The sequence below is a fragment of the Labrus bergylta genome, chromosome 18 (assembly GCF_963930695.1).
Source record: "Labrus bergylta chromosome 18, fLabBer1.1, whole genome shotgun sequence".
Lineage (NCBI taxonomy): Eukaryota > Metazoa > Chordata > Actinopteri > Labriformes > Labridae > Labrus > Labrus bergylta.
The window spans coordinates 21,168,157-21,186,541 of NC_089212.1; the positions used below are offsets into that span (position 1 = coordinate 21,168,157).

Genomic DNA, 18,385 nt, shown 5'->3' on the forward strand with positions numbered 1-18,385 from the left:
CCACATATAGAAACTTGGTGAGGACCCTCAACCCAGCAACGCTTCATCATTTTTTTCTGCAAATGTACTCATGTTGTCAGCAGTATGTATGTGCATTATGGGTGCACAGGATGTACCATACATGGTCCCATGTTCAGGGAAGATCCTGGGATTGGGATCCACAGTACCCTACACATCGTTTATGACCACTTGTGTGTTTGAGAACATGTGATTATTTGGGTGTATGCATTTCCGATGTGGCTGGGCTGAAACTGAGAAATTACAGTTGGAGGATCTCAGAGTAAGCAGGGCAAGGTGGAGGGCGAGGGAGGATAATACTGGAGGATAGTGCTGATTGAGGAAATACAGCATCATGACAGAAGCTAGCTGTAATTGTAGGAATCGGCCTGAAACCCTCTGATGATGTATATGCACAGCGGGGACCAAAAATAACAAGTGACCACAGGGGCATGGCGCCTTCTCTGCAGCAGCGGCAGCAGCGGCCTGATATTGGTCCATGCACGGAGACGGCTTTGCAACAGTGAAAACCTGCCCTCTGCTGTCCAAACATCAGTACTGTTTATGAGGGGCTGGGTTGATTTCAAAAGGCTGCACAGAAACTAGCTCAAATGTCTTTTCCAGTGGCTCCTTATATAGTTTTTATTAGCTGTGTTGAGGGTGAGAAAGTTGCAAAAGAACACAACTTAAGAGAAAGTGTTCATCTTAAAATAAAGGCTGAAATAAAGACCCCTTTGTCCAAAATGGCAAGCTGACCAAGTAACACTCAGGAAATGTACAAAACTAAATCTGTGAATCCCTTAAATAATGCAACTACATCAAAAAATAGACACATTTATTTGCTTTCAATCCAAGTAGGCTCAGCTCCACGCTACCTTTCATGCACGGCACTCTGGACAACCCTTCCCCACCACTTCCCTTGTTTACCTTATCATGGCAGGCGTGCAGGGGCCCAGACAGTCAGGAAAAGTAAAGGCAAGTCTCCTGCAGCCGGCTGGACAAAATGTAAATTTGCAGATGAGTCTGGTGCTGTACATCCTCAATGCAAGCTTTGTACAGGCAACACAGGTGCCACTTCAAGTTGTTTTTTCACAGATTTGGTTGGACTATTTTAGAAGTTGTCGTATTTGAACAACTATTATATCATAAAAGAATAAGACTTTTAAAAAAAAACATGTGTATAAACATATCCTGAGCAATAAAAATGTTGAATTTTGCTTAAAACTGTCAACATTTAAGTGTATAAAAAGCCTGAAAAAGTAAAGGTGTTCTTTGATTAAGTCGATTCCTCCCACCATGCATGTTTGTGTTCTTTGCTTGGCTTTCAAACATTTATTTTGTTGCTGCAAACATGATTATTTTCTAGTTCAGAAGAAAGACTGAAATAAGTGATAATCATGTGTCTGGATAGTCAAGACACAGAGGCACCCCTGATGTGACATGCCCGCTTTGGGCAGATCTGTCTGCTAATTACAGCCTAGCTCGGAGGAGGGAGGTACTTGCATGGTGGGGGCTTTTCTTTTTTTTCTTAATGATGCGAGGGGTAGATATAGTATAAATACCCTCATCACTGTACTGGAGGACAGCATATCCTCAGTTGTGCTCCTACCCTAAGGATATACAGCAGCATCAGGGGCTCACTGGTGCTGAAGAGATTGATAATTTTTTTTCCCTCTTGGATGCTGGTATGTGTGTTTTCTCTTCCCCTTCAAACAGCCCTAACTCTGGAGGAGTGTAGTCAACATCCAGGCTCTTTCTAGGCCTGTGTTGTTCCTGTGGCAGGCTGGGAAAGGGAGGCAGATTCTGGCTGACTTTGAGTTTTCTCAGTCACATTAGGGAGAGTCCTGTAGGATTCAGGATGCTCAGACTGACTTTGTATGCCCTCCTGTTACCCTAACTTTTGTTTTTATATTTTTATATGTATTATACATTGGGTATTTCTAAAGCTATAGACTGTTCAGTTACTCAGGAAGTTTTCATCCCTGTAAAGTAGCTCCAAACTAGAGAGAAAGCTTGCTGAAACTGTGTACCTTGAGAGTGGTTGTGCTGACTGCCTCCTTGTTTTGTTTTGTTTTTTTTCCGGCAGGTTTGACTTTGCAAGATGGACATACGTGTAGCGTGCATCCTCCTCTTTATGGTGGCCTCCACGGCAGCCCATGGTAAGGGCTATGTGGTGAAGAAGTTGGTGAAGGCCCCCCAGTACCAGCCATACTCTGTGAAGAGCCAAGGTAAGAAAATCGTTATTTTTTTCACTACAGATTATGACAGCATTTCTCCCGTTTTAACGCCATAAAAGTTGTTTCTAAGTCAGTTTTTCTTCTCTAAATACGATATCTAGCAACATTTTGTGCCTTACTTTTGAATCTTCAAACTATTTAGCATGTTTAAAGTGTTAAAAAAAGAGCAGCAGTGACACAGATGCTGGTCACAGTCAGCTGCACTGTACTTTGAACAGCCTCCACCTTGCGCTGGATGTGCCCTGTGCTCTGATTGGCTGCAACAGTGTGCATGGCTGTCCAATCAGATTCAGTCTCTTTAAATCAAGGAGTTTTATTATGAACGCTTTACACAGTGTGGACCTTAGTTTTCTGTTTCTCTCATTTGATAGAATCACATAACTCTAGGGGTTTATTTATTTCCTTGTAGCATTTACAGAGGTCTTTATTTTTAATGCTTTTCTTCAGCTCAAGCTGAAACGTAATGATGTTGGGACTCCAATTTGCCTTTCTTAACAATCTACTAGAAAATGTTTTTCAGCATGTCTGAAGAACTAGTTTGCTTTTTTATTTTTATACTTGTTTAAAACAAACTAAAACTGTTGAGGATAATATTGTGGTAGAGTTTATTGTTGCTTATAATGCATTTAGTTTTTAGATTTGATATATGTTGGTTATTTTAGCTGTAAAAGTGTGTCACTAAAAGTTTCACATTTCCAACATATTCAGATAAAAAGAAAGCCTTTTTTACCGCTCTTTAAAACGAGAAAGGGGCGTGGTCTGGAGTGTTGGCTAAAATGCAAATGCAGAATATGAAACGTTGCTTCTGAGTAAATCAACATATTTCTATTTTTATTCGAGAAAGTAGCTGTTAGTGAATTATTTTTAGTTTGACACTGACAATTACAGTGCAGTCACCCAGCAATGTGGTTTGTTTTGGGTGTGCCTGTTTCACTCAAAAGTAGAAACATCTGTTTGGCTTTATCCAAACTCTACTGCTGTTCGCCAAGGAGTGAGCCTTTTACACTCAAACACATGTGACCACATTAAAGCAGCAAATAAAAAAGAATCCTTATTTAGACCAGTTCTCAACAAGTCTTAAGATGTCTCTTAAAGCTTTTTGACAGTGTAAGATGAAAGATACAACAGAAAGCTCAAAGTACTTGGTCTTTTTCTATTTTCTAGTTTTTTGACATTTTCAAAATCCAAAACAGAAAAAACACCAACTAGGATTTACATTTCTAAACAAACTTCAAAACCATTATCACCCCTTTACCTTTTCTAAAGATTATTTCCTTTTAATATAGATGTAATTGGAAATAACAGGAGCAATTTATTTTGTTTATTTGATTATGTATATACATTTTCTATTCATGATATTACTGTGCAATTTATTTATTTAAAATACATTAGGAGATATTTGTATTTATTTATAAAAAAAAGTTTAATTAGATTACATTTAGAACTGAATAATGAAAAAGATAAATATTATGTATTTTACAAAGAAGCTTTTTTTGCATTTATTTTAAAGCTTCAGAGTTTTAAAGGTTGTTAAAGAGTAAGTCCTAAAGTTGAAGAATAATTTGCTTATGAATCAGATCCATGCAGTTAAATTCAATACTTATGGAATGAGACCTACGCCCTCTACAGGAATAAAGTATAATTGAATAAGGACCAATCTGTGTAGAAGTATGTGCAGTCAATGGTACCAGTAGGTTAATGATTTACGTACAGTATTATACATCCATCTTTTTTAACTTTATGAAAAACATTGAAGAGAAATAACTTGTAAAAGTGTCATTCATCATGAGTTTGACTGGTGATGGTGGAAAATTAAACTTATACACAGAGAGCTAGCCAATACATTCATGATTTCATCCATCAGCATCAGGAAGAGATACTAAACTGAGATACTGAGATACTACTAAGTACAACATCATAGCAATGTATAACACTGTTACTCTTACAGATTAATATATGATAAATGCAACATGGGTTAGAAGAAGAGCTCTTGGATGTCACTCTGTACCCATGACAACATTATTATCGGAGGTATCTGTGGTGTCTGGATTTTTGTTTGCTTGTTTGGTTTTGATTAAAGGATGATGATTTTCTCTTCACAGCAGGTGAGCCAGGTCCACCCGGTGAACCCGGCCCTGAGGGACCTTCTGGCCCACCTGGCCCCCGAGGTGAGAGTATTGAAGGTGCACCCGGACCACAAGGACCCCCTGGACCTCCCGGAGCACCTGGCCGCTCCATTGCAGGCAAAAATGGATCTCCTGGTGGACCTGGAAAACCCGGCAGCCACGGAGCACCTGGTGAGAAGGGAGACACTGGAGCCCATGGCCTTCAGGGACCTAGGGGAGCCCCTGGATCTTCTGGAAGCCCTGGACCCGCTGGACTCTCTGCAACTGGCAGGCCTGGACCTTCAGGTCTGCCTGGAGCAATGGGACCTAGAGGAGAGCCTGGTCTGAAAGGACACCCAGGTATCCCTGGACTTCCAGGTTCTAAGGGTGATAGAGGGGTGGGAGCTCCTGGACCTCAGGGTGAGACAGGACCTGAAGGGGCCATGGGCTCAACTGGAGCACCAGGTGAGCCTGGAGTAGGAAGGCCAGGTAAACAAGGTATGCCCGGTGAGGCAGGAAAGTCAGGTAGCCCAGGTAGAGATGGTGCCACAGGTCCCACGGGACCAATGGGACCCAAGGGACATACTGGTGCCCCAGGTGTAGGTGTTCCAGGTAAATCAGGTGATAATGGCGCCCCAGGTATGCCTGGCCCAGTTGGCCCTAAAGGTCACATGGGACCAGCCGGAGCCACTGGTGCCCCTGGAGTCCCCGGATATGGAAAGCCAGGTGCAAATGGAGAGAAGGGTGAGATGGGAGCTACAGGTGCCACAGGTGCCACAGGGGCAAAGGGTGAGCAAGGTCCAACAGGATATACTGGTGCTACAGGTGCAACTGGCTCCACTGGTCCTGCTGGAGCTCAGGGTCCAAGAGGTTTCCAAGGTGAATCTGGCCCTGTAGGTGCTAAAGGTGACACAGGTGCAACCGGAGCTCCGGGACCTAGTGGAAACAAGGGAGATCAGGGAGCACAGGGTTTCGCAGGCAAGCAGGGTTATCCAGGTGCAGCTGGTCCTCCCGGACCCAGAGGAGCTACTGGACCCCAAGGTGACAAAGGTCATGGAGGTCTTCCAGGTACCCCAGGTGCCCCAGGTATCCCAGGCCCTGCTGGACCCAAGGGTCATACTGGTCGTGTTGGTGAGACTGGTGCCTCTGGTTCTGATGGTTCCCCAGGTTCCAGAGGACCTGCTGGGCCTCAAGGTCCTTCTGGTGCTCCTGGTCTTAAGGGACACCCAGGTCTTCCTGGCCCTTCTGGCCCAGCTGGTTTGGCAGCTAAGGGTCCCCCAGGGCCTCAGGGTCCCCCTGGTGTGTCTGGTGAGCCTGGTAGTGATGGAGCAGTCGGCCCAGCTGGTCCTCCTGGTCCCCCTGGTCCTCCTGGTGAGGTTATGTTTGAGAAGGGGAAGGGGATGGGAATGGAAATGGCTGAGGTTATGGTCAAGTCTCCCATGTCTGCTTTCACTGCATCTCTGGCCACCCCCTACCCTGCTGCTGGCAGCCCCATTAAGTTTGATCAGATCGTGTACAATGCTGAGAATCACTATGACCCCGAGTCCGGCATCTTCACTTGCCAGATTCCTGGAGTTTACTACTTCTCCTACAGCATCCATGTTAATGGAGCACATGCCCTGGTGGCTCTGTACAAGAATGGCCAGCCTGTTATGTTCACTTATGATGAGTACAACAAGGGCTTCCTGGACCAGATGTCCGGTAGTGCTGTTCTCTTGCTCGATGAGCAGGACACCGTCTACGTCCAGATCCCCGACGATGAGGCCAATGGCGTCTTTGCAGCTGAGAATGTCCACTGCTCTTTCTCTGGGTTCCTCATTGCTTCAACGTGATACGTTGATAGTGAACGTCCCAAAAGCCAACCAACTAAATTTGCCATCTATTTCTCAAACTAAAGTAAACTCCCTGTTAATTTTTTCCTCAACCAAGCAGACAGGCAGTTCACCCTTATTTGAGGAATAGTAGCATTGCGACTTGAAACTACAAGAAATAGGTGCTTAGAAGAAGGAAAACTAATTTATGAAACAGGTGATCAGGGATGGGGGAAGCAATCCACAAAGTTACCAGTGAGCTTTTGTAAAGGAGACAGCATGTGAAATGAGGTGTTATGTCTGTTGTGTCCTGACTTTTTTTCCACTCTGTTTCTTTTATACTGAATTCAACTGGTGATTCTTAATTGTTTGTCTGTTTTTTTTTTTGTTTTTGTACCAGCTTGTTTTTGTTTGGGTGACCAATAATCGTATTAAAAGTACACAAATACTTTCTGTGCAACATGTTGTAACTGTTAATCCTTGTATGTGACTTGAATATTGTGAAATTGTAATGGTCAAATTGACCATTAAAATGAAATCAGTCACCAAAATACTGTCATGCAAACACAAACGACCAACAACATGGTTATATTCCCGAACATGCATTATGTCGTGTAAAGCATAATGACCGAAATAAAGGTTTCTAAACTAATGTTTTGTGTAAGGAGCTTTTTTTCCATGCTATACACAAGGGTATTTTGTCTATCTATTGAAATAGTGTTCATCTATTTTGATGTTAAACTTCAATAAGGTTGATTTATGTATGGTTTTATTCTACCTAGCTATCTGCCATTTTCTCTATATGATACAAAATTAGATTAAAACCCTGCTACTAGCCTTCCTGTATAGTTCTTTGGTGCAAACCTTTAACTTTAAAATATTTAGCATAAAGATGAAAAGAACATTTAATCATTAGACAAATTAAAACATAAAACTCTCAACTCAAAAAGAAGGAAACATTAAACCGATGACAATATTTAATAAGAACTCAGGACTTTAAATTAGAAAATACTCAACTCTTCAGTTATTTCAATAAGTTCTTTGAAAATAAACATTCCTCAGTTCTTTGTTCAGTCCATTCAATTATGTATTTGTTCAGTCCATAAAATATTTTTCCAAAATAAAATAAATAAATAAGGAAAAAGAAAAAGGTCAGTTTAATTCTACCGCTCTTGGTAAGAATGTGGTAATTGATGGAGTACTTATCTGGCTAAAGTTGATTTAGCTCGCCATCTGGTCATGGGGAAAAAAACCTAGCCTGTTTAAAACCAGGACAGAGCTTTAAGCTACTTGTTACAAGAATAAACTCTAAGAATATTAACATAATCAAAATATAACTCTCTAAGTGAAAACAATACACAATTCAATTCAATAATTTACATTAGCTCAGCCCTGCACTGTGTATGAAACAGCTAGTTGCTTCTTTTTAGGTTAGCAGTAGCTCAGTCTGTAGGGACTTGGGTTGGGAACAGAAGGGTCGCCGGTTGAAGTCCCAATGCAGACCAAATCTGGAAATTGGTCTGGTAGCTGGAGAGGTGCCAGTTCACTTCCTGAGCACTGCTGAGGTACAAGGCAACAACCCTCAGCACAGGAGCTGTGGGCAGCCCCCTCACTCTAACATCTCTCCATTAGTGCATGTCCATTTGGTTCTGTTTGTGCATGCGTGTGTGTAGTTCAGCCTATGTGTGTGTAGCATGTTCAACATCAGAGTGTAAAATTGAATTTCCCCTCATGGGATTAATCGAGTAAATCTTCAACTTCTTCTGCTTTAACATTTCAGAAATTACACTTACTTCATTCAGGATACATTTCCAAACTGATTTGTTAGAACGATTAGGTCAAACCAGGTAATTTGATTGGACAAGAGGTGTTTTATGTATACAGTATGCTGATATCTAGTTTAACTGCACTGGGACTTTTTACTACCCATGTACCACTCACGTTGATCAATTTAGAAGAAACACTCTTCATCTCGAATGAGCGATCTGATTCCTCAATATCAACTGCAACACGCTCTTATTTTACTAATTGTGTGATTAATGGAAACAGACTAATAAATTAAAATGCACACAATTCAAAGCAGCTGGTAGGTAGTTTAGGCAGTGTGACGGTCACTGCTTCACCTTCAACAGTGAGGCTTCTACTAATGGTTTCTGTCTCCATTTTTCTCAGAGGAATCAGCTCGGTCAATTTAGAGCATCTGGGCGTGGTGCTTTGAACGCATAAAGGCACAACACCAGTGTTGCTCTGGCTCTCTCTCTCTCTCTCTCTCTCTCTCTCTCTCTCTCTCTCATTCCACCTGGACTCATCACAACCATCATTTGCACATTTCAGTCTTTGTTCTGTTTTGCTTCACAACATCCCACTCTTCATTGTGCCACACAGCAACACAAAATTGTTGTTGGAAATAAATTCATATTGAGGTTTTACTGTAGTACTGAATATCAGCACTGCTGTGATGATCACACTTTAATTAATATTAAGTGTTCAGAATGACTTTGAACCTTTTTTTAACATTAAAGGCAGATTATGAACATTAAATTAAATATTTAGTTATCAAAAATTTAGGAAAAACTCGTTTTATCATCAGTAAAAATTACAGCAACAGCCACTTTACCTCTTTAGGTTTAACAAGATTGTAATATGAAACTTGTTTTCATAGAAGATGCTGTGAAAACAAATACCACACTTCAAGATACACAATTATACCATACATGCTTACCACCATATTTAAGTTTTACAAACCATAAGAAAAATACTGGTACAGTGCTAATAAATCTGGCTGACACAAATAAAGTGAAACTCCTGTAAAAAAAAAAAAATGTTGACTTCAAAATATTTGTTGCATAGCCAGGGCTATCAACACAATCTTTTTTTATTCAATCTTTATTTAACCAGCTTGGTCCCATAGGGATTAGGGTTGGGTTAAGGCTAACCTTAGAAAAGAACCTCTTTTCAAAGGGAGACCTGGCAGAGACAATCAGCAACAAAGACACAGAGGGAGACAGAGTACTATTTACAAAACACTCACATTTGCATTAAAAGAGAACCATCTATGCGTTAAAACTGGGAGTCGCCAGTTCAAGCATTCAAGCCATCCACGTCCTATAGAATCGGCTTCCATTTTAGGTTTAAAGACATTTAAGGACACCAGCTTCTTGAGTTTCATGTCATTCCGCAACAGATTCCAGGTTCGAGTAATCCTTAAGCAAGTTCCTCTTTCACATGAAGAAATATAATGTAAGGTATTTTAATGGGATGAAACTGAATGAAGCAAATTAAAAATAGTACCAGATGCATTGAGCCAACTTTAACATATTCAATGGTATTTTAAATGGAAGAATTCATCATAATTTTTTCTTCATACTTTGTTAATCCCTGAGGGAAATTCAAGGTTTACACTGTTATTGAGAGACATGCTACTCACACACAAAGGCCTGAATCACACACATGCACAAACAGGACCTGTGGACATGCATCAGTGGAGAGATGTCAGAGTGGGGCGGCTACACACTGCAACCCAGGGAGAGCACAAGAGCTGTTTGGAGTTCAGGGCCTTACTGAAGGGTACATCAGCAGTACTCGGAAAGTGACCTGACACCGCTTCAACAACCAGACCAACTTCCATATTCGGTCAGCACCAGGACTTATCATTATCGACTGGTTGACTGATCTTTGATTTATGTACAAGACCTTAAATCTGCAAGGTAAGCAGTAACTCTAGCAGTCAAATAAATGTAATGTAGTTGACGTATAATGTAACATCAAACTGCATGCACGACTGAATGATAGTTAGTCCACTCCTCATGTCCCTGGATAGAAGCTAGGACCATAAAGTTTGAACTTCTCCCCACATGATGGCCATGCTTGGCCGCCTGACTTTACAAGAGCTACTCCACCGTGCAGGTCTGAGTGTGGCTGTACTGAAAATAGTCGGCTTGTGGGATGGGGGACAGGGATGGTCCTCTCTGGCAGGGACGCAGCTGTTTGATCTTCCCTGGTAGAGGGAGAGAGAGAGAGCAGGACGGTGGTTAGGTGAGAGAGAGAGGAAGCTGGTTGCAGGAAACCACTCAAGGGGACTGCCATTCTGAGACGGCCTGTGGTCTGAGCATGAGGTGGGACAGACAGGAACACAAATGCAGCACTGACTCCACAAGCCATACTCCAAAATATCTGCTGCTGTTAAAGGAATATTTCTCACTTTAATGTGTTTTTTTTATACATGTATATATACTTTTTGGTTTGAAAGAAGCTAAGAGAGGACATGACTCGGGGAGTGGTATGTGGTATGTGGCATGATGGGATACTGCATGGTTTAGAGCTGCACGTGAGGCTCACTAAAAGGGCCAAAATGGACATGCAGACCAGGAAGCAGAAATAGAAAAATGATGTGTAAAACACACCCATGTTGCGGTGGCCAAAGCAGCAGTACAGAGGGTTAAACTGGGTAAAAGGAAATTGACGGTTTGAATTCAGAATGTGCACAGCTGTGGGTGGCTAAGACATCCCACAGATTGTTTGCAACAAACCTTTTCTACTCTTAAAAAGACACTGGTGGTGTGTGTTTTTTTTCATGGGCTTTGGGGTTTTGTCAAAAGAATCCCCAACATCCCAACGAGCTCAGGCATCAGATCTGTTTGTTTCAGATACTTAAACTCCAGACGCTGTAAAAATGTTTGTTTCAAACACTATCATTTAGGTTGCAAAACCTCGAGCTCTGTCGTCGAATCAAAAAACAAATTACGTCAAACCCCGTCACATAATTACGTTGCGGCCGTTTCCCCGAGTAAGTCAGCAATTTCCTAAAAATACAGGAGGGTGGCTGAACATATTGTTTTATTATCAAAGCAAAATGAGGCTGCTTTAGTGAATGTTAGACGATGTGAAAATGATCCACACTTTCGGTTCTTACTGGGGCCTTTGTAGTGTAGCGGCTGTTTGGTCTCCACTTTTTCTTCTACTTCATTTAATGTAAGGGGATTTTTTAAATTTTGAAAATGGATTTCCCTTCAGAGATTTTCTTTAGACGTTGCATTGATTATTTTTTTTTCCTTCTTGCTAATGTGATAACACACCACGGTCTGCTAATTCATCTTCAATAATGCGAGCCGTTACACCATCTTTATAATAAAATATGGAGTGTTCCACATACAGCTCAAAATCGTTGTGTAAATGCAGATTGATGGGATCAGGATTATTTTTTAAATGCAACACACGAGGGTGCTGTGGAGCAAAGAACCAGTGTGTGTATTTATTCACCACCCCCTAAAACGCTTTAATCTCTCAGTCACATGTAACAAAAGGGACAGTAAAAGAGCACAGGGTGCCGATTCAAACTTAAGTCCTTTATTCCGTACTGTTCACACATAATAAACTTAACACCTATAACCAGTTTGTGATGTACATTTGGATTTGAATAAAGTGAATCCTAGGTATTTACAGAGAAATGCTGTTGAAACATTGCACCCATGACCCCCTTCCATTAATGGTTTCTAGTGTTAAGTTGTGTTTCAGTCATCACAGTGCGATACAAAGTTTGCTTAAAACATCTCCCAATTTTATTCAATCTTACAAATGGTGAAAAACAAGAAAACTTCATTTACAATGGGTAATCTGTTAAAAACTTCAGTCATTTAGGTACATCTCAGTCATAAAACCAGTAATATCAAAGTCTATACAACGTGCATTACTACAGAGTTTTGAAATGGTGGGATCTAATAATGGGAAGTGATGAGCACCTATCGTTTTTGACAGTTCACTAAATCTAGTTCATTCAAGGAATGGTTGTGTCCACAGGAGCATTGAGAGTTTAAGAGTTGTAAACAACTGTGCACTGCAAAGACAACATTTAAGACTTGGTTTAGGACTTTCCCTTTAAATATCACAATGTCATTTCTTGCAGACACAGCTTTAGCTGCTACATCCAATTGCCCAGCACCAAATACTTGGATAAAATATGTCGAATTCAGGTATGTGTCAACACAGTCATGGTTTCATGTAGAAAAGCATTCACACTCGCATTCACACCTTCACACTCACCCACGTCACAATTGCAAGCACCAATGAGCAGTGAGGAAGCAGCACACTCTCCAGTACACCTCCTGTCCATCACTGCCAAGGACGTTGCAGTCATAATGGATGAGATGGTTGTAGAATAGTAAACAAACACCAACAAAAAAATGAACAAAAAAAATCCCTGGTTTTAGACAAGTCCTCGCATTTCCTTCACACGGGCTCCTTCACCTACTTCATTCCGGTTTCTCGCTCAGCAGGATTACTCAGCAGCGGCCTCTGGACTGGCTGCCGTCTCTGGCTCAGTAGGTGAAGCTTCAGCTGGTTTCTCTTCTCCGCCTGCTGCTGCCGCTGCCGCCGCAGCTGGTTCCTCCGCCTTCACCTCCTCCTCAGCTTTCGGCTCCTCAGCTGGAGCCTCCTTGGCTCCCTCGGCAGCCTCAGCAGGTTTGGCCTCCTCAGCAGGGGCTTCCTCAGATGCAGCCTTCTCTCCCTCCGCTGGTTTCTCCTCTCCTCCAGCTGCTGCTGCGCTCTCCTCTGCCGCCTCCTCGGACTCCTTCTTGGTCTTCTTAAAGGAGAAGCCGCTGAGCTTGAAGGAGGGTTTCTTGAAGGAGAAACGCTTCTTCTTCTGCTTGCCATCCTCACTGGTGGACGGAGTGCCTTCCTCCGGCTTGGCAGAAGCCTCTCCGTTTGTGGCAGCGGGCTCCTTCTCGCCATTGGCCTCGGCGCCCTCTACTTTTTCACCGTCTTCTTTTGGCGCCTCCTCAGTGGGAGTGCTGCCGTTGGCCTGAACATCAGCTTTGTTGGCCTCCTCTGCAGCTGGAGAGGCATCCCCATTGGTCTTGGCGTGTCCATTCTCCTGGGAGAAAAAAAAAAAGAAAGAATAAAAGATTAAATGTTTGCGATGCGTACATCACCATGCTATTTAAACTAAATTCAATTGTGGACCATTTACCGCCTGCAACCATGCATCTGAGGTCAGCACTGGCCTACATATGAACATGTGGCTGCAAGACTAACCCATGAAAAATCTGGCGTGCTTTGGTATTTAATCAATTTCAGCCTCTGGTAGCGGCCAATAGGAAAATAGTCCTAAAACTGCAGCAACATCTGTTACTAGGAGAGTGACGACAGATCTGTGGCCCTCAGCAGTAGGCTGGCTTGATAGACTGCAGTACCGCCAGGATCCGCCAGGTGGCGTTCAGTAAGGATTTTGGATACCAGAGGAATTTGGGATATTTATATTCGGTTTTTAACGACTCTTGAAGTTAAAAAAAATAAACAAAAGTGTGATATTTAAATCTAAACATTCTTCCCTCGACTTACTTCAAGTATTTTAAATATTTGTGGGGGACTGAATTGGTGCTGTGTGTGCAAAAACATGGCTCCTTTCTTGAATCTGGCAACAAAGGCGTGGTGGTGGTATCGTTTTTTAAAATGGCCATGCCATCACCAGTGAAAGCGGCCACAAACCCATTGCGCACACACTTCAACCAAAAAAAACCCACCATATTTAACCTCGTAATCCCGGAGACATTATGAAAATGAATCAAAAATGCAATTTTAACTTTGATTTAATAAAAAAAAAACTGATTTATTTAGTAATGCAGTCTACTCTCATTCATTTTTCGAAATATACATGAAAAATTAACGTGTTTGAATAAGAAGCACACATTAAAAGCTTTTCTGCAGCACAGGATTTCGATGCAAAGTTCATCAAACTGGGGGGAATAAAAACCCCTCGCCGGTGAAATTTAACATGTGGCCACTTTCCCTTGAAATGCCGGTGAGCGTGGGGATGCGCTACAGGGAACAAGGAGCACGCCATCGACGCAACACATTGCTAAAATGAGACAAAACCCCCCGCACGACCGTTAAAGGCTTAAATAATTAAAGCTTCTTCTTTTTTTTTTTACCTGTCCGTTTGTCTTTGCTGCAACAGCTGCACCTTCTGCTGGCTTTTCCAGCGCAGCCTCGTCTTTTCCAGCGGTTTTGGAGATTTGTGCTCCCATGCTTTTTTTTTTTTTTTTCTTTCGGTACAACAAAGGAACCCAACCGATCAAAAATGAATGAACAAAGACCGCAAGCTTCCTCCCCAAAAAGAATTCCGAGTCAAACGCCGACACCTCCTTCTCCAAGCGAAGCCCAAGGAAATCAAGCCCGAAAACCGAAATGACCACAAAGGGGACGTGCGGGAGCTGGCAGAAAATGTGGCAAAGGTGCAAAAGAAAGGAGAATTCTTTCGATTTTTTTTTTTTTCCTCGAGCCGAGTTTGTAAATGGAGAAATTGGCCCCGCCGCAAATGAGATGCGGAGTACAACGCCCAAGTCCACTGATGAATGGGCGCCGGGGCTATGACGACAAAGCCACCCCCTCTCCGCCAATCACAAGTCCCCAACCCAACGAGGAGGCGGAGGGGAGGGGGTGGGGGACTGATGGGGGGGGGGGCTATGGACAATAGGGAAGGCACAACAACATGGCCAACAACTTGTTTTTAAATATCACTTCAGTGGTAAGAATTTGACTGATTTCTGACCAAATGAACGTTTAAGACTTCCCACAGAGTCCAGAGGGCCAAACAGACCGAGGTGGACATTGATTTTCAAGGCGGGGAAGCTCTGATAGCAAGACAAATAACAAACATGCATGTGAAAAGCATGCTTTGGAAAGGTACAAAATGGCCAACATCTGGTGTTTAAATGTAGATGCCAGTCATTTGGATTGTTTTAACCTACATTTAGAAGCGCATATTCTCCCTGCTGACTAATATTTACACATTACTAAATACACCCTCTACTCCCTCTGCAAGAGAAGATCTTTGTCTTCTTGTAAATAGGCCTATTTTTAATAAAGTAGTGGGAGAAATACAACACATCCTCTAACATTATTGTAGATTGTTAAACATAGGCTATATGATTTTTTTTTCAACCTTATTAAGAGCTTAATGCATTTATAGGTTAACAGTACACAAATGAGGTCAAATGAGATGTATCTGAATGATCCAGCAGGGTCAAAACAACGGTAGCCTATGTCTTGGACAGCTGAGCTGAGAAAGCACTGCTCAGCTGGTCTTGTGTAATTTCATCACGCACCTCCCTGACATATGCTTTCTCTGTAAACAGACGTCCCATGTACATCTATAAGCCCTTGTACCCCTTATTCCCCCTCATCCCTCTTCTTGCATAATAGCGTCTTGTCTGCCTGTTGCAGCTGGAGCATCCTGGTGACCCAGATATAATCAGAGTTTATGGCACTCTGCTCCAGCAGCCTGCAGTGCTCTGACTCCACCACCAGCCACAAGTCTCCTCTCCCTGCCATCACTGCATGACCCACATCTCCATGGTTACCAGTCCAAAATGGCTCCGAGGCAGAAGGGCTATACACCACGTTAGCGATCGTGACTCCTGGTCATGATGGAGAAGAAGTAGGGTGAGAGTGAGTTCAAAATGAAGCGGCGCAGACGCCAGTTTGAGGATTAGAAATTAGACGTCTTTCAGTCGCCCTCCCTTCATCAGGCTAACTAGGCCACGCTCATTGTTGTTGTATTCTGATTACATGCAAAGCTGTGATTATTATGGAGGGCTGCCATGAATATGTAAGCCAGGGGACAAAGCCTGGAGGGCATGAAGTGTTCTCAAAAAACACCCTGCAAAAACCAGACATGCAGACATAAAGACTTGATCTGCCAGGAAGATTCTGAACCCCAGGTGGAGTGTGTTTGTGTGTCAACAAGGTGGAGCTGTGGCACACGGCACAAACCAGCACATCTTTAACATGCAGAAGGTTTCCTTTAATCTTAATGTCTATAAGACATGGAGAGTGTCAGTTTAAAAAAAACAAAACTGTAAAATCAGGATAAAAGTCCTAATGTTTTTTTTTCAGCTTTGTTATGGTGTTTTTTTAATTAATGACAAATCTTTTTTTTAATTGTGAGTTTCCACCAAACAGTTTATTTGTTCTTTTATGGTGAGTATAAATCTCTACCTATAATGAGAAAATGTTTATCCACACAGTCATTTTATAAACTGCCTGCAAAGGATTTTCTCCAGGTCATAAAAAGATATGTTTTAATGATATTATATGGACAAAGGTACGGCGCCCCTAAAGTCCCAAAAAGGACAAAAAAGGTATTATCTTGTGCGTACAATATAATTGACTTCAGGGGCTCCATATAAAGGCAAAAACCAGATATATTTTTCTTACTAACCTTTAAATGTCTTAATTAATAAAATAAAAAAAATGTGTTGATCTGAGTGAGACCCCCGACTTGGAACAGCTGGTCCATCTGGGTCTTCAACTGCAGACAGTGTCAAAGTGTGCCTTACAGGAAAAGCTCAACATTGGAAGAATCGCCCAAGATTAAAGTCAACATATTTCTGTAATGTTATTTCTAACACCGATAAAAAGTCAGAATGTGTTTCAAAGCTGAGCTGGAACCAAAAATCAGTCAACACTGCTTCATTAACTGACAGTAAGTAACAATTCTGATCACCCGTTAATCATGGAGTCATTTATCGGTACATTAAAGTTAAATCATTGCTATACTTGAGAATAGATTTGCAGCCTAATTGTTAAATATAATCATGTACTTTAGTTTCTTTGTGCTTTTAAAAGTTTGAAACCTCTTGTTGTAAACTGTAACAGGCATGTTTTTGCCCTTTTTTTAATACTCATTTTTATTTGCCTTTTATTGAATAGGACAGCTGAAGAGAGACAGGAATGGGAGGAGAGAGTGGAGGGTGACGTGCAGCATAGGGACGAGACTGGACTCAAACCCATGGCCGCTGCAACCTTTGTTTATGGGGCGCGTGTCATAACCGCTATAGGCCACTCGTTTTTGCTCTTTGGTGATATTTTATTGACACAAACAGTAAATGACTTAAGAAAATGAACATTCAACTGTTGAGGTCAAGTTTTAAAAGCATCAAGTCATGAGGTGTTAGGGGATAGCAGGTTCACCACTAAGGTGGTTGATTTATTTTTGAATACGACCTTAGTAACATGGAGCCCAAACAGGACACACAATCAGAACTAAACATGACAACAGCACATGGCCTGGTCGAAATAAAACTGATATTACTTCAACAACAACAGAAGGAAATTCTTCCTAAAGGCACTTCTTCACAGATAACTCCTCCTGGCTTATCTGATTGAAACAACAAAGACTGACGGTTCACATCATACTTTGGCAGGTAACTTTCTCTGTAGTTCACTACATTCAACCAAGACGTGACACTCCAAACCGATTGTCATCACAAAGGTTAAAAATCTAAAGACTGTAAATATTAATGGGCGAAGCCTTAGTGATGTCAACGATCTGTTACTGCAGGGGGCTTTAGAGTCCCATTGATGGCGGTTGCCATGCTGAAAATGTTGTCTCCCCCTGACTTTCATTCAACCTGAAGACAGGCTGAGAGCTGGAGGCGTGTTTTAAGCCTCATGACAAACTGTTACGTCAAGCCCGCCTGTCAATCACTTCAGCTAGGTGCCTTTTTGTGATTAGAAGCTTATCATTCATCAACTCAACACGGATGAGTTATCAAAAAATGAATTCCACGTAGCCTACGATTGAGACATGAGCCTCTTTTGTTTTTTTGAACCAGGCTATAAACATTTTCATTTCTGCTGTAAAAACATACTTTTTTGGCTGTAGGTGTGTATGCGACTTTGTGCACTTACGCTGCAAGCCTCAAGCGGACACTCAACAAACTGCAGGATTTTGCACTTGCGCGTCAGCTTCATTTTTCAACACCTTGCTTGATCCAACCCTTCATATCTGGTGTTATTCACTCAAAAATAACCGATAACTTGATTGTTCAGTGGCTGTTCAACAGTTAGTTAATGAGGTAAGACAAACCACAGTCATCCAGTATCTGCTTAACCTGCAAAACCCAGGGTGATGCATATACACCCGTATTATTCAAGCTGTGTAAGTGATTATACATTATTCAACTGAGTTTCCTTACTTTACCCTCTAACAGCCTCCTCCAGTATCCGATGATTCTTTTTTTAAACTGTGACACAGAGCTGGTATCTGACCAGTTCTCCATACACCATATTACTCATGTAGTCATTTGATCTTTTTAAATGACAAAGTGATTCCTCCCTGCAGACATGTGAAACTTAATGAACTCTGGTAATATGACTAAGCCTTATAACTCCATCTTTCTTTCAAGGAAGAGTGTGCGACTTTTTGATCCGGTACATGACGCCCTCGAGCACCAGC

The 18,385-nt window shown here is 41.9% G+C and overlaps 2 protein-coding genes across 2 annotated transcripts; one reads left to right on the top strand and one right to left on the bottom strand.

Annotated features, from left to right (window-relative positions):
- Window positions 1-1,529: 1,529 nt before the first annotated feature.
- Window positions 1,530-6,802, top strand: col10a1a (collagen, type X, alpha 1a). Its single transcript, XM_020638730.2, has 3 exons — window positions 1,530-1,682; window positions 2,084-2,225; window positions 4,337-6,802. Exons 2-3 carry the CDS (start codon window positions 2,099-2,101, stop codon window positions 6,169-6,171), a joined length of 1,962 nt encoding a protein of 653 aa, XP_020494386.1. The 5' UTR covers window positions 1,530-1,682; window positions 2,084-2,098; the 3' UTR covers window positions 6,172-6,802.
- A 4,678-nt stretch (window positions 6,803-11,480) lies between these two features.
- Window positions 11,481-14,312, bottom strand: marcksb (myristoylated alanine-rich protein kinase C substrate b). The gene is made up of 2 exons (XM_065966577.1): window positions 14,076-14,312; window positions 11,481-13,018 (listed from the first exon to the last, which is right to left on the bottom strand). Exons 1-2 carry the CDS (start codon window positions 14,169-14,171, stop codon window positions 12,425-12,427), a joined length of 690 nt encoding a protein of 229 aa, XP_065822649.1. The 5' UTR covers window positions 14,172-14,312; the 3' UTR covers window positions 11,481-12,424.
- Between the last annotated feature and the right edge of the window lie 4,073 nt (window positions 14,313-18,385).